The sequence below is a fragment of the Alexandromys fortis genome, unplaced genomic scaffold (genome assembly GCF_014885135.2).
Source record: "Alexandromys fortis isolate MF-2015 unplaced genomic scaffold, M_Fortis_MF-2015_v1.1 scaffold_89, whole genome shotgun sequence".
Lineage (NCBI taxonomy): Eukaryota > Metazoa > Chordata > Mammalia > Rodentia > Cricetidae > Alexandromys > Alexandromys fortis.
In genome coordinates this window covers 5,337,883-5,351,582 of record NW_026067973.1, presented here as the reverse complement: position 1 = coordinate 5,351,582, position 13,700 = coordinate 5,337,883, and the positions used below count along the sequence as shown (strand labels likewise).

Genomic DNA, 13,700 nt, shown 5'->3' with positions numbered 1-13,700 from the left:
AAGGAAGTAGAAGCAGCTGGGTCCTGGTTGACTCCATTTAGAATTTTATCTAAAACAAGACCTACACGGAAGGGGGTTGTATGTGTTTATTTCATGTTGTGCTAGGATGATCCAGGAGGCTGAGGATCCTGGTGTGGATTTAATGTTTGCATGTCCATTCATCACTAATGGCCCTTGGCTGTCCACCCTTTTCTGTGTTCCCATCCCTGTGTTTTCAATCTTTGCCTTTGATCTGGAACTTTGGAATCAGTGATGGGCAGCCCCTAGTTTGTGGTAACCTGTGGATACGCCTCTTTCTTTCTTTCTTTCTTTCTTTCTTTCTTTCTTTCTTTCTTTCTTTCTTTCTTTTTTTCTGCCTGTCTTCCTTTGAGAGAGAGAGAAAGAGATCACTATGTAGCCCTGGCTGGTCACTCTGTATGTAGACCACACTGGCCTTGAACTCACAGAGAGACCTACCTGCCTCTGCCTCCTGGGTGGTGGAATTAAAGGTGTGCACCACCATGTCCAACTTGGATCTGCATTAAAAAAAACATCTCTTACCTATCCATTTGATGAGTCCGGGGGCAGAACTCAGGGAAGAGAAAACAAGATTAGTGCCCAGATTCCACATTGCTCTCCCTGTCTTCTCCAGGTGCCTCTTTTCAGCAGGGAAAGATGCAGTTGAGGAGGTTCTCTGTGTGGCTGTTTTGAAGCTCTGGCAAGCAGTGTGTAGTGACAATGGTAAGCCCAGTTCTTCACTGTTACTTGCTAGCTGCATGTCCCAGATGGAAGAGCTGCATGGTTCCGTCCAGTAGTTCTCCCCAAAGGTCATCCCTGGGAGGACTGATGCCTCCATTTCATGCCTTTTCCTCCCCAAAAGTATGTGGATCCAAAATGCAAGTTCTATACTGCATTCCCCAGGCCCCACCTGGTCTTCTTCCTCTTTTGCTCCCCCTTCCTCCTATTTCTCCTCCCCCTAGTCCTTTTTCTCCTTCTTCTCATTGTCCTCCTCCCATCCCTACTCCCCTCCCCCGCCTCAGAACACTGGAATGGAGAGTGGGCAAGATCACTGTCAGTATAACGAGTTCTTTCCCCTCCGCTCCCCACCACTGCCCGTTCCTCTCCCTGCTCTGTGGACTAATGACTTCTGCTCATGTCGTGAGCAATGGAGATCATTTCCTTTATCATCCATTTGAAAATACTTTGGTTTTGCTGTCCATGGTGCCCCTTGCAGCCAGCGTCTTGAGATATATGACTACCAGCCAGCATCTTCTGACCCTGATTAGTGTCTGTTACTGAAATAGGAAAATGCCAGATGGATTTTGTTTTGTCAACTCCCACCTTTCTTGATACAATGTTCTCTGGAGATCATTACGTCCTTTCACAGTCTTCCCTTTGTGACTTCCATGTATATCAAGATTTTAAGTTTTTTTCCTTCATCTCAAAGAAATGTGTTTCACAAGAATAGATTTGCTCTTTGGACAGGAAACACTAGAAATGAGGACAGTGGCAGGGTGGAGCCTGCAGAAGTGTGTGTACCATATCAGCTGGGTGTGAGGAAGCCATCCTGTTTCAGACAGAGAACTTAAAGTGGGCTGTAGAAACCCAGCCTATCAGGATCAGTTGGTACAGTCAAGCTCCTCAGTTTATCTCAGAACCCACATTAACAACAACAGAAAGAAACAAAAACAGTTGTGGTAGCATGCTGGGAATGTGGAGACAGGTAGACCCCAGGGCTCAAAGGTCAGCCAGTGAGGCCTAGTTGGTGATGTCAAGGTCAGTGAAGGCCCTAATCAAAGAGAAAGAAAGTCTTGAATGATGCCCGAGTATGACATGTGAGTTATCCTCTGGCCTCTATCCATATGCGTACACACACACATATGTGGACATGCATGCACGCACACACACACACACACACACACCAAACCAAGAATTATCAAAGTCCCTTGCTCAGGGCTGTATGTTTGCCAAGATTCCCAAAGGAAGCTGAGAAAGACAGAACTTGGTGGTTCTCCTTACTCTCTGTGAGTTAGGCATAATAACCCAGATACTTTTGCTTCTGTGAGCTTTGGAGTTGCTTTAATATCTGAGAAATATTGCCACCTGGGGTCTGCACATGCTGGGTCTCAGGCTCATGAACTCTTGACATGCCCAACTCAATACACACAAGCCTTTTTTTTTAAGAAGCAGAGAATGCGCAAAAGCAGAAGCATGAGAATAAATCAGTGGCCTATTGTTGAGTCAGAGAGGGAAGTCACTTCCAGCATATCCACAGTGACACACCTCTTCCAACAAGGTCACACCTCCCAATCCTTCCCAAACAGTTCCAACAGGGGACCAAGCATTCAAATACATGAACCTATGGGGAACACTCGCATTCAAACTACCCCATCTTGAGAATCATTGCTTCCAAAAGCCAGGCAGCCAAAACCTTTAATGCAGGAACCTTTGCGTATATTTCAGATTCAAATGAGGACACCATCCGTCCGGTCTGCCCTACTGTGTTTCATTACTTATGCTCGCATTCCTGCCATGCCCTGTTTGATCCCACATGCCTGCTCAGAGCACAAAGCAAGCCAAATTCAGTATCACTGAAGTTCAGTGTTATGACTCTGGGAAGAGCACACAGTCTGTTGGAGGTGTACTTCTCCCTTGATATCATAGTTCCTTAGAAAGAATACAAATGGTTGCTCTGGCCACCTTCTAAAAGCTGATGCTCTGAATATATTTCAGTAAAGCCAAATACTTTTCTTTCCTTCATTTCCACATTCCACCCACTGAGAAAGCTTTTATAAGAATGATAATAGTGTAACTAATCTATGAGAGCCAGTCTCTGTCTGGCACCAGCAAGCAGTGGCTCACAGAATCCTCATTAAAAACTTTTGCAGGTGGGCCATTGTCCTCATCTTACTGATGAGGAAGCGGAGGGCCACAGGAGCTAGTGACTGGCAAAGGGCATCACTCTGCATAGTCAGACACAGAAGGTTAGCCCCCGAGTCCAGTTCTTATAAGTCTTTATCCTGCCTGGAAAATGTGTTAAGAATGAGCCAACTTCCTGTTAGGTGGTGGGCGACAGAACTCACCTCAATGCCGTCACGGCAGCTCCAGGCAGATTAACACCTGTGTTCTGCAGAGGAAAACCAGCGCCTGCTTGTGACTCACCCGGATATGGCCACCCTGCTGCCTTCCTTCATGACCTCCAGAGTCCTGGTTATGCAGCAGCAGAGCCTGGCCCTGCTGCTGCAGCTCACCCAGACGGAGAACGGCCGGAACCAGGTCATCAAGCACCTCGACCTGATCCGGTAAGCCTGTGCCCGTGGGATCTTCCCTATGGCCCCTTGGGGCACCACTGTGTAGAAGAAATCAAGCTGCTCATCCCTCCTGCTGTCGCTGGTGTGTGTTACCACCAGGCTGGCATGAGTCTTCATGAAAGAAAGTAATTGAAAGAGGCTCTGAGGGAAACCCTATCAGGAAGGTGTCTCAACAAGCTCCTGGCTGAACTCAGGTCCATGCCCAGTTTTGATTCTGCACAAGCAGAGACCATTGAACTTGACAGGGCAGCACCTCCACAGGCAGAAACAGAACCCAGCCTGGAAATGGACCACTTGCTTCTGCCTTGTTAGACTCAGGCTCAGGTTCCACCCTGTTTCTCCCCTGGATTTTCCTATGTTCTTCTGTTTGACACAATGCTGGCATTTTGTTTTGCATGTCTTCCAGCCATTTCTTAAGTGAGAGAGTATAACTTCATAAAACAAGTACATTTTTGTGGGGTTTTTACAAAGACTGAGACACATGGGGATAGTGTATGCCTGACTTCTAAAGGGATTTTCTAAAACAACTATCCTGGACCACAGTAACTCTTTCTGTTTGTTTGCTTATTACCTATTTATTTAGTGTATATGGACAGATGTGTGTGTGTGTGTGTGTGTGCGCACGCGCGCACGCGCATGTACTGAGGGAAGTATACATATGTGTGTGGATGCACTTGTATGTACAGGTGTGCAAGTATATGCATGCTTGTGAAGGTCAGAGGTCAATCTTGGGTGTTGCTCCTTAGGAACCATCTACTTGTGAGGCCATAGCCCTGTCACTAGGACCAGAGATCTCTGGTTAGGCAAGTCAGGCCAGCTAGCAACTATTAGTAGTCTATCGGTCTCTGCTTCCCTGTGCTGGGATCACAAGAGTGGCTACCATGACTTTTTCAGGCGTGCTGCAGATCAAACGCAGTTCTCAGGTTCGGGTGGTGAGCTCTGTAATTGATTGAGCTCTCTCAGCCCAGAGTTTTTATTTATCTTTCAATTTTCATTGCTTACTTGTCTTCTGGTTATAAATATGACCATTTGAAACGGATATGCCATTTTTTTTTAGAGGTTGAACGTCAGCCATATCCTATGATTTAAAGTGATAGAAATAACATTCATCGTGGCCTGCTTTGTAAACGTTTCAGATTAACTTTGGAGCAGAAGTTAATCCGCTGATTTCTTCACTGCCATATTGTTTTATCTCCCGTGGTAACTTAGGGGAGTGTTACTCCCTGGTCACAGAGTGGGCAGGAGACGCTGCAGCAAATAAGACCATATCAGCTAGCCGTTCCCTAGTGCTTATTCCCCGGATCTCTCTGGACCAGGCTGAGCCCTCTCACCTGTCCATCTAGTGAGTAGTCCACTGTGTGCCAAGGACAAGGTGGTCTCCATCTCCCCTTTTTCATCATGTCACAGCCCCAGTGATTTCTAGGAAAGACCTTGGCAACCCAGAAGCTCTGCCCAGTAGGCAGGGGATTGCTACAGAAGGTCTCCCAGGGCATGTGGTACTTTTCAGATGACCCTGCAGCTATCAGCTCAATCCCTTCGTCAGGTGTTGTTTCTTCTTAAGCCGGCCATCCTTTGTCTCTGAGCAGTGATGGCTGTAGTTGTCTTAAGACTTCTGCTATCTCTGAGTGACCAGCGTCTCAGTTTGAACTCCTCTAGTGCTATAGCTCGCCGTGGTACATTCAGTCTTGACTACTCTTAGGTCAGGAGGGGATCTCAGCTTATGGCTTTCAGGCACACTAGTCTTGTTGATGTCCATCTTCAGGTAAGTTACTGGTTCTCTGTGCTTAGACGATACTGTTTGAAGCAGGACAGGGCAGGGCACAAATCACAGATGGATACAGGTCCCCTCCCTCCCCAGATAAGAACTGTCAGGAACAGGCTTCCCACTTTGTAGGAAGCACTGGGATTTTAGATTCTCATAGTCCAGTATTTAATCCTTGTATGTTTTTTTGTTCTTCTTTTCGCCTGGGAAATATAATACATTGTCTTGTCTGTACTGCACACATGGGATGACATTTAAGAGGGATGGTGGGGAGCTGGAGAGTTGACTTGGCAGTTAAGAGCATGTTCTACTCTTGTAGGGGACCAGAGTTTGGTTCCCAGCACCAATATTGAAGAGTCCATAACCACCCCTAACTCCAACTGCAGATCTGATGTCTTCTTCTGGCCTCTTAGAGCATCTGCATACAAATATGCAACACATACACACACATACACATACACAATCATAATTCCTTATTAAAAGAAGTGTGCTAGGCACCCCCACTTCCTTATTTTTTTTAGAATATGGGCTCCATGCTGGAGCCCTTGCTAGTAATGTTCAGTTCTCAGCACACTGTCTTCTGCCCTCTCAAACCAACCAACCAACCAAGCAACCGACAAAACCCAGAGATATGTCTGTGTCAGTTTAGATCTTTTTCTCCTGCCTCATGCGACAATTTGACCACAAGGAGCTTAAGCAAGACAGAGCCTGTCATGTTTTTCTCACATAATAAGAAGAAGCTAAGCAAAGTAACCTGTCGCTTGAGGACCCCAACGTCAAGGTCGCTGTCCTTCTCTTTACCTTTCTTTTTCCCTTGGTGTGATGCCAAGCCTCATATTCCCCTGTCTAACACAGCTTAGCACCCGCTAGATCTGCTTTCTTCCTTAAGCAAAGCTGCCATTTATTTCGGATTGGTAGACCCGTGTCCTGGGCTACCCAGGAAGCCGGGGTGGGGGTGGTAGCTTCTGGAGCAGAGTCAGGCAGGTTGGAAGGAGGAGGTAGTGACTGTGAGGCTGGCCAGCTAACAGCTGCCACCACCGTAAAACGACTCCCCAGCATCCATATCTGATTCTGGAATTGATCATTTTCTCTCTCTTTACGGTAGATTATTGAAAGTCTTAAACTGGGACAGTAGTGAAATGATTGGCTCCATGAGCCCATTCTCTGAATTGTGATCCATCCACTGGGGCAACTGCCTGTCAAAAGAGCAGAAAATATGTCTCTGAGCAAGAGGAGGTGAACAGGGACACACTGTCCTCTGTGGGTAATGAGAGTGGTTAGGAGAAGTGTTTTGTCACATGGTGAGGGAGCTTTCTTGTTTATGTCTCCTATGGCTAACTAAACCAGGATGACCCTGACTGTGGTCTGTCCTTGATGCTACTCAGGTTCATCAGCATTCATCTTCGGGACCAAGAAAACAGAGTTAAATTGGTGTAGGAGGAATTTGGACTAACTCCAAAGCAAATTATTTCTGATGGATGAGCGCTAGAGTACACTCTTGAGGAAGTCAAGGATTTGCAGAGGCTTGAGAACACCTGAGCTTTAGACACCATCTAGCCCATCCCCATCCAGCATGGGTGCCCCTCGGCAGTGCTCCAACCCAGTCCATGCACGCTCCCCTCTAGGGAAGACCCAACACTTTCACTGTGTCTGTTTCCCTTCGACTTGGGCCAGGCATTAAAACAGCTCAGAGACTGGAGGTCTTCCCAGCTAAGGAGGATGTGATACACCTCCTCAGGTAATCCACCTACTGCCAGAATTACCCTATGAATTGCCTATCCCAAGGCTCTCTGACCCAAGGACAGCACAGATGATAGAGGGTCTGAAGAATGCATCAAATTCTGCCACTTCCCAGCACTAGGGGCCACACACGAGGCTTTTCCAATTCAAGCACCCCACTTCCTATATCAATTCTTGGGTGATTCAGACCTTCCCAGAACAATCTGCTAATCACATTCTGTCCCTTAAAAGTGAGTGCCTGCTACACTCCCAGATAGCCAACCCATAGGCTATTTCCTGTCTTCCTGTCACCCCACTGCCCTGAGGCATTTGGTCCTTTTGACCAGACCCTTCTTGAAACATCATACCATGGCTGTCAGGATATCATATATCCTGTAATCCGGGACTTTTCTGTCCCACCCTGCCCTGCAGTCATTTTCAAATAAGAGACTTAGAGACTTAATAGTAATTGTAAATGGTTGGTGGCTCAGGGTTATTATTAGCAAGCTTTATATTTATATATAGATTTCGATTTAGATTAACCCATGTCTATTCATTTATGTACCACCATGTGGTACATGACTTACCGGTAGCAAGATGCTCTGGCATCTTGCTCCTTGAGTGACTGCTGGTGTCTTCCAGACTCCATCCTTCTTCTCCTGTATATCTGCTTGGATTTCCTGCCTGGCTCTACCCTGCCTTGACATAGACCAAAACAGCTTTATTTATCAACCAATGAGAGCAACACACATTCACAATGTACAAAAAGACATCCCACAGTACACCCTGTCCCTCCTCCCCCCTTTCTAGTTCTTCCTTCATGGTTTCCTGTACCAATCCCTCTTGTGCCATCATGCAAGCCAGCAACTCCAGAATCTTACATTGGCTGTTTTCTTGTCTTGGACTTTAAGAGACAGAGACTGTCCCCTCTTGTGGGTTAGATGGAAGCACCCACTGTTACTAGATCCTGTCTCCTTCTCTCTGAATAGCAAATAAAATGTGATTTTTTTTTTTTGCCCCATCTCTTTCACCTGGATTTCCTGTCTTCACATGGGCATCCCACTACCCATTCACCTAGGAGTTCTGTAGTTGACTTGCACCACCTTCACCACAGGCAATAAGACAGCAGCTTGTCAGTTCTTGCTCATTAGCATCTCCTAGGTCATCCTTGGTATCCTCCTCCTTGGTCTCTTATCATTCCTTCTCAGTCTTTTAATACCTTCTCCTTTATAATAGCATCTCCCATGCTGCTGCTGCCACAGCCCAGTTCCGTGACCTTTCTTGTCAGGACAACCACACATCTCACTGGTGGGATTCTCTGTCCCCCTGTCCTTCCTTCTCCAATATGACCTCCATTAAGCCAGCCAAAAGATGTTTCTAAAATGCACATTGGCCCTGCTGTTTTCCTCTTAAAATTCTAAAGTGACTCTCCATTGCCTGTAAGACTATCTTTAACTCGTGAGATATAATGTCTAGAAGTCACCTGGGGCTTGGCTAAAGTGCAGCCTCCCAGAGATCTGAAGTTTATGGTTGTCTAGGAATCTGTGCCCCACCCTATCCCTACCACTATCATCCAGGAAGCCACCTACCCATCACACTTTGGAGAAGGTGAACCTTGGGAGGTAAATCCAAACTTCGTCAAAGACTCTAGAAGACCCATCATGAACTGGGCTTCGTCTAGTTCCCTCACCTCCCTGCCCCCTATTCTCCTGCATCCTAAGAACTGATGGCAGTGAGCTGCCTGCTAGATGTCCCCAGAGATGGCTCATGTTCGAGAGTACCTCAGGGCCTTTTGTCAGACACGTTCTGTCCTGTCTCCATGTGTCTGACTGGCCCACAAGCTTGCTAATGCCAGAACAGTGTCTCATTTCATATTTCTAATCCTAGAACCCACCTCGTTGCCTGGAGGCCTTAGCATGAGTCTGTTCTAGCACGTTCCTAATGCTCTCCTTCATTGTACGTGTGTCACTGTAGACCAGGAACTAGGTGCTGAGCACAGTAGGTAGCATGCCAGAGATGCTCAGTTTCCTGGAGGGGACTCAAATCTTTCATTTCTGGTGTTCTAACAGTAGGTCCTCTTCAGGCAGCTTGAGGTTTCATAGCTTTTTCTGGCAACTGAACTGAACTGCTTTCCCGAGCTCTCTTTACAATCATCTCAAAACCCTTGAACCTTTTCTGCGTGAATCAGTAACCAAAGTGAGTCTTCCAGCTCCGCTCCTCTTTTATAATTTCCAGCTCTCAGTGGAGGACTCTAACTCTATTAAACCCATCTGCTAAATTCAGAAGCCCATCAAGATCTTGTGAAATAGTTATTCCATCGCCTGTCTTATTAAGGGGCCCTCCCACTTTAGTTATGAGCCGATTAGTGAGTGTGCCATGTAGATGTCATCCAAGTTAATAAACTTGACCGAGACTCAGCCACAGGGCAGAGCTCCAGAAACTCCTTCCTTCCAAGCTGCTGTCTGATAATTGGCAAACTTACATTACAACTGTTTAGCAACCTGAGAACTCACATGGAGTGCTACAGCCTTGCTGAAGGATGGTGTCCACGGGTGGGTAAGAACCCAGGTCTCCTGGCTGGGCACTGTCAGTTCATCCTTTCTGCTTTTCTTTCCCAGATGCTGAGGCTTTACTGGGCTCCTTACAAGAGTACCTTATTGGAGACTCTGAGTTTGAAGATGAGCCATTCAGGGTTATGTGTGTTGTTGTTTTTAATGGCTCTTTTCAGACTGTGTGAAGCACTGCTGTCGTTTCTGGACTTCTCAGACAAGAAGGCCAATACAGCCATCGGGCTACTCACAGATTTGGCTCTAGAAGAAAGGTAATTGTTTTGTTTGGTTCCTATAGAATGACAATTCTTCGACCCATGTTAAGCCTTGTGGCTTTTGAAAAATGCCACCATCTACAGAGACTAGACAAATCTCCAGGTGAGAATTACAAGTTGCACTGAGTGAGGACACTGATGGCTTCCAGAGGGCAATGGTCATCCAGTCTCAGCCCAGTCCCTGCACGTGGAGGGTGACCCAGTCCTCAGTGGGAGTGGAGGCTATGACACACAGTCATCCTTTCGTTCTATCAGTTACAGAACTGTAACTGTGGATTCAATCAACCACTTATCAAAAGTACTTCTAAAAGTCTCTGTACTGAACATGTCCTTTCCTTATCCCCTAATTAATACATAGTGGGTATTCACATAGCACTTTACATTGCTTCAGTGCCATAGCTACAAATGCTGAGACATGGCTCAGTTTCCAGGGGGTTATAATAGGTTATGCATGTACTGTATCATTCTGTGGAAGGAACCTGGGCAGTGGCACGGCTTTGTATTTGTAGGGTCCTTGGACCAGTCTCGTGCAGACACCAGGACGATGGCTACTGAAAACAGTGCTTCTTGCAGTGAGATGCTGGCTGTGGCTCAGGGAAGCTTCCCGCCTCTTGGCCAGTGCCTGGTGCATGATAACTGCTGGGAAATTTGTGTTGAGTGAATATAAGTGAGCAAGCAGCGGAGAAGAAACAGGGAAATGTAGCCTCCTCTTTGGTTGCCACTAATACTGAATAGCTAGTTATCTCTTCCTGCCTGTTTGTTTTGGTTTTAGCTGCTGGGGGAAGATGGTAAAAAAAAAAAAAATCCTATGTTTTTTAGAATTGTTATAAATTCTTGAGACATTTCTTATGAGCTTTGAAAACATTCATTGCACCCATTGTGAATCTTGCCTGGAAAGAGTCATGGAGGAATGAGTTAATACGCTCACAGGTGGGCCAGCTGGGGGGGGCTGAGAGCATAGCACGTGACACCAGCACATGGTGATGTATGTCTGGGCCTGCTCGGCGGCCCAGAGAACATGTGTTCTCTGTTCCCACCTGCACTGGGCACGTGGAACACACAAACTCAGAAGGGTTACAGTCAATTTGACAGAGCCGGGGAGTTCCAGCTACTTCTGTTTACAAGAGCTGGTGCCTGAGACCTGCTGTCTGACATCAAAGATTATTCTCTAGGCTTAGAAAACATAAGTCACGTGATAATTTTAGGCGCACAGAACAAATCATGAGTGCATACTGAAAGTCACATCACGTAGGCCCTGTCTGTAGCTCTCTGAGACATCGCCTGAGATGACAGCCTTGGGGCATACTTTGTGTCATTTAAAACTCACCCTAGCTGATGTTGTCCCCACAGATTCCAAGTCTGGTTCCAGGCCAACCTTCCAGGTGTCCTGCCCGCACTCACAGGTGTTCTGGTGAGCAAACCCCAGTCCTCTCCACTGTGGCAGGCACTTCTTTGCCAGGACAGAGCCGCCGAAACACAATTTACATCCCAGCACCCTTGCTGTCTCTCAGCCTGATTAGTCATTTATCCACAGCTGGAGTTTACACAGTTCTCCGTTATTAAAAGAACTCAACCACTGCAGACAGGACAAATAGCAGTGGCCGAGGGGCAGGACTGGCTGCAGGGGGAAAGATGCTCCAGTGGGTTATGTCTTACCTGACGGTATCGAGAGAGCAGCTCTCTGCCAGAGTCCTCCTTAGCACAAAGTAGTGTCTTCAGGAAAGGGTGTGACTGTCACCTGGGAGGACATCACCCCATCAGGACAAGGGTAGACATGTGAGGAATGAAGCCAGGGCTCTCCTGGGAGAGCGTGCTGTGTGAGGGGAGCCGTAAAGCAATCCAGGAGACCCCAGGGGAGCATAACCACACCCCAACATTGCAGCTGGTTGGTGTAGAAGCCAAGCTTGTGACTCCATCATGTGACCAGGGTGACTTCATTCATGTCACTGCGTGACAGTAGTCTAGGTGTCTGATTCCTAGCCTTTTGGTGAGCAAGAGACACATCTAGAAATGCCTATGGCATCATTTATCTGCTGTCTGTAACATCACTGTCTCTGAATTCATTTGTAGAAGCGAGAGCCCAAGTTAACCAACCCCTCAGCCCTCTGCCAGTGCATTGCCCTGATGGGAAACATCAGTGCTGAGCCTACCGCCCGAAGACACATGCTAGCCTGTGAAGAATTTGGGGATGCCTGTTTGGACCTCCTGGTATCACAGCCTTTCTATTTAACCTTGGTCTCCCATCCTCCAGTGCTGCACTGGCTTCTTATAATATTCTGTTTCCCAGGACCTAGGGACCGTTTGACTTATGGCTGCCATAGCTATAGGCTTGTTTGGGGGGGGGGTGGCCTCCAAAATCCTCTAGATTAAGTCTCCCTTTCACTAGGGTAATTTTGAAGCTTTTCTGATGGAGCTGGTCACCCATTTCCACAGCCCAGTTTTCAGTGCAATCCCAAGGCCCACTGAGCCAGAGTGCTATAGCCAATGTGTCCAAGACACCTTCTATTGCTCCTAAACTGATGCTAATTCCTAGTGTCTGCACTTCCGCCATTCTGTCAAGTCCAAGTATTGACAATACAGGGGCCATGGGTGTCTCAAGACATTTGTCTAAGGGAAGAGATGACCATGAAAAGCTGCAAAGCAGCAAGAAGGTTGATGACCTTGTTTTGTTTCCAGGTCAAGTGTGAGGAGGAGATGGACGTGTTCAGAGAGGTTGCATATACTCTCCTAGGACTCATCATGAACTTGTGTCTTGAGGGTGCCTTCCTCTCTCAGGTACAGTGTTCTTGTCACCCTCCCTGGAGCCCTGGGACAGACATGTTTTGTTGGCTCATTCATGTATTCATGAAGTGAACAGAAGCGTGTGGCCTGGAACAGTCACAGTCTAGGAATATGGAGGGCTGGAGGGATGCTCTGTTGCTCTACTGAGGGCAAGAGTCACTCTCGTCTTCATTCAGAAAGCTGTGCATGTGTGCAGAACAGTCCCTTCCAGGGCTGCATTTCAAGAGTCAAATAAACTATGTCCTCTGCTATGGAATCATGTCCAAAATTAGAGAAGACACATATGGGAGCAATAAAAGAAGCCCCTGTGAGAGAAATAGGGACATGAATATTGTGGTTTTAAGAGGGAGTAGTTGGCTCTGTTTGATTTCTTGGAAGACACTCTCCAGAAGATTCTATTTGAGCTATAAAAATGCCTCCCCATTCCCCATGTTTATAGATGTGGGCGGTGAACATGAGCCGGAAGTGCCTGTCTCTACTGAACAGCCAGGATGGAGGAATCCTGACAGTAAGTTTCTCTAGCGAGCCAACTAACAGTTTCCTGTCCTAGTGCTGCTTTCATATTAATAGGTCTTACCCTGTCTGCAGTCACCATCTTTGAAGTCTCTGTAACTCAGAGGTACAGTGTGGGTGAACTCAGAGCCATACCCACAAACACACAAATGACAAATTCTGCCTTCAGTCTGAGAGGATTTGGTGACTGCTCCTCATACGTGCACACGTGAACCTTGTAGAGTCCAGAAACCCACGTTACGAATGCCTTGACTATGTAGTCTAGAATCTAACCAGTGAATGCAATCTTTATTATATTTCAAGAAATCCTTCAGCGGCATGTGCCAGAATAGTTCCTTAATTCTGTTCTAACACTTGGCTGAGCAAACCGAAGACAGTCCCTTGGGTAGGGCAGTGCACGTGGAGAAGAGGGTTAGCATGATTCTGGAGGCCTTTGGGCGCCATCTTAGGGCACACTCTTCACTTACTCATGTTTCTGTCAGTGTGGGACCTAAAACCTGAACAGGTGTCAGAAAATAGCCCCTTAAAAACTGCAGGCAGAGAGATTGGCTTCAGACCTCCCCAAATTGTCTTCTGACCTGACCTCCATGCGAGCATTGTGGCAGGCAGACACACACACACACACACACATACACACACATACACACATACACACATGCACTCATACACACAAAAAACACATGCACTCATACACACAAAAACAAACACACAAATGCACACTAACACACATACACCCACACACATATAAATAACACACACAATAATAAGTAATTATAATTTTAAGATTTTTAAAATGAAGCAATAGTTGGGA

At 46.7% G+C, this 13,700-nt stretch overlaps 1 protein-coding gene across 1 annotated transcript in view; it reads left to right on the top strand.

Annotated features, from left to right (window-relative positions):
• Positions 1-13,700, top strand: part of Ttc12 (tetratricopeptide repeat domain 12) — a 43,080-nt gene that overhangs the window by 24,263 nt on the left and 5,117 nt on the right. The window contains exons 12-18 of the mRNA XM_050156267.1: positions 632-720; positions 3,113-3,281; positions 9,500-9,592; positions 10,946-11,006; positions 11,666-11,803; positions 12,272-12,370; positions 12,816-12,884. Coding sequence (XP_050012224.1) covers positions 632-720; positions 3,113-3,281; positions 9,500-9,592; positions 10,946-11,006; positions 11,666-11,803; positions 12,272-12,370; positions 12,816-12,884 — 718 coding nt within the window. The remainder of the gene's footprint in view (positions 1-631; positions 721-3,112; positions 3,282-9,499; positions 9,593-10,945; positions 11,007-11,665; positions 11,804-12,271; positions 12,371-12,815; positions 12,885-13,700) is intronic.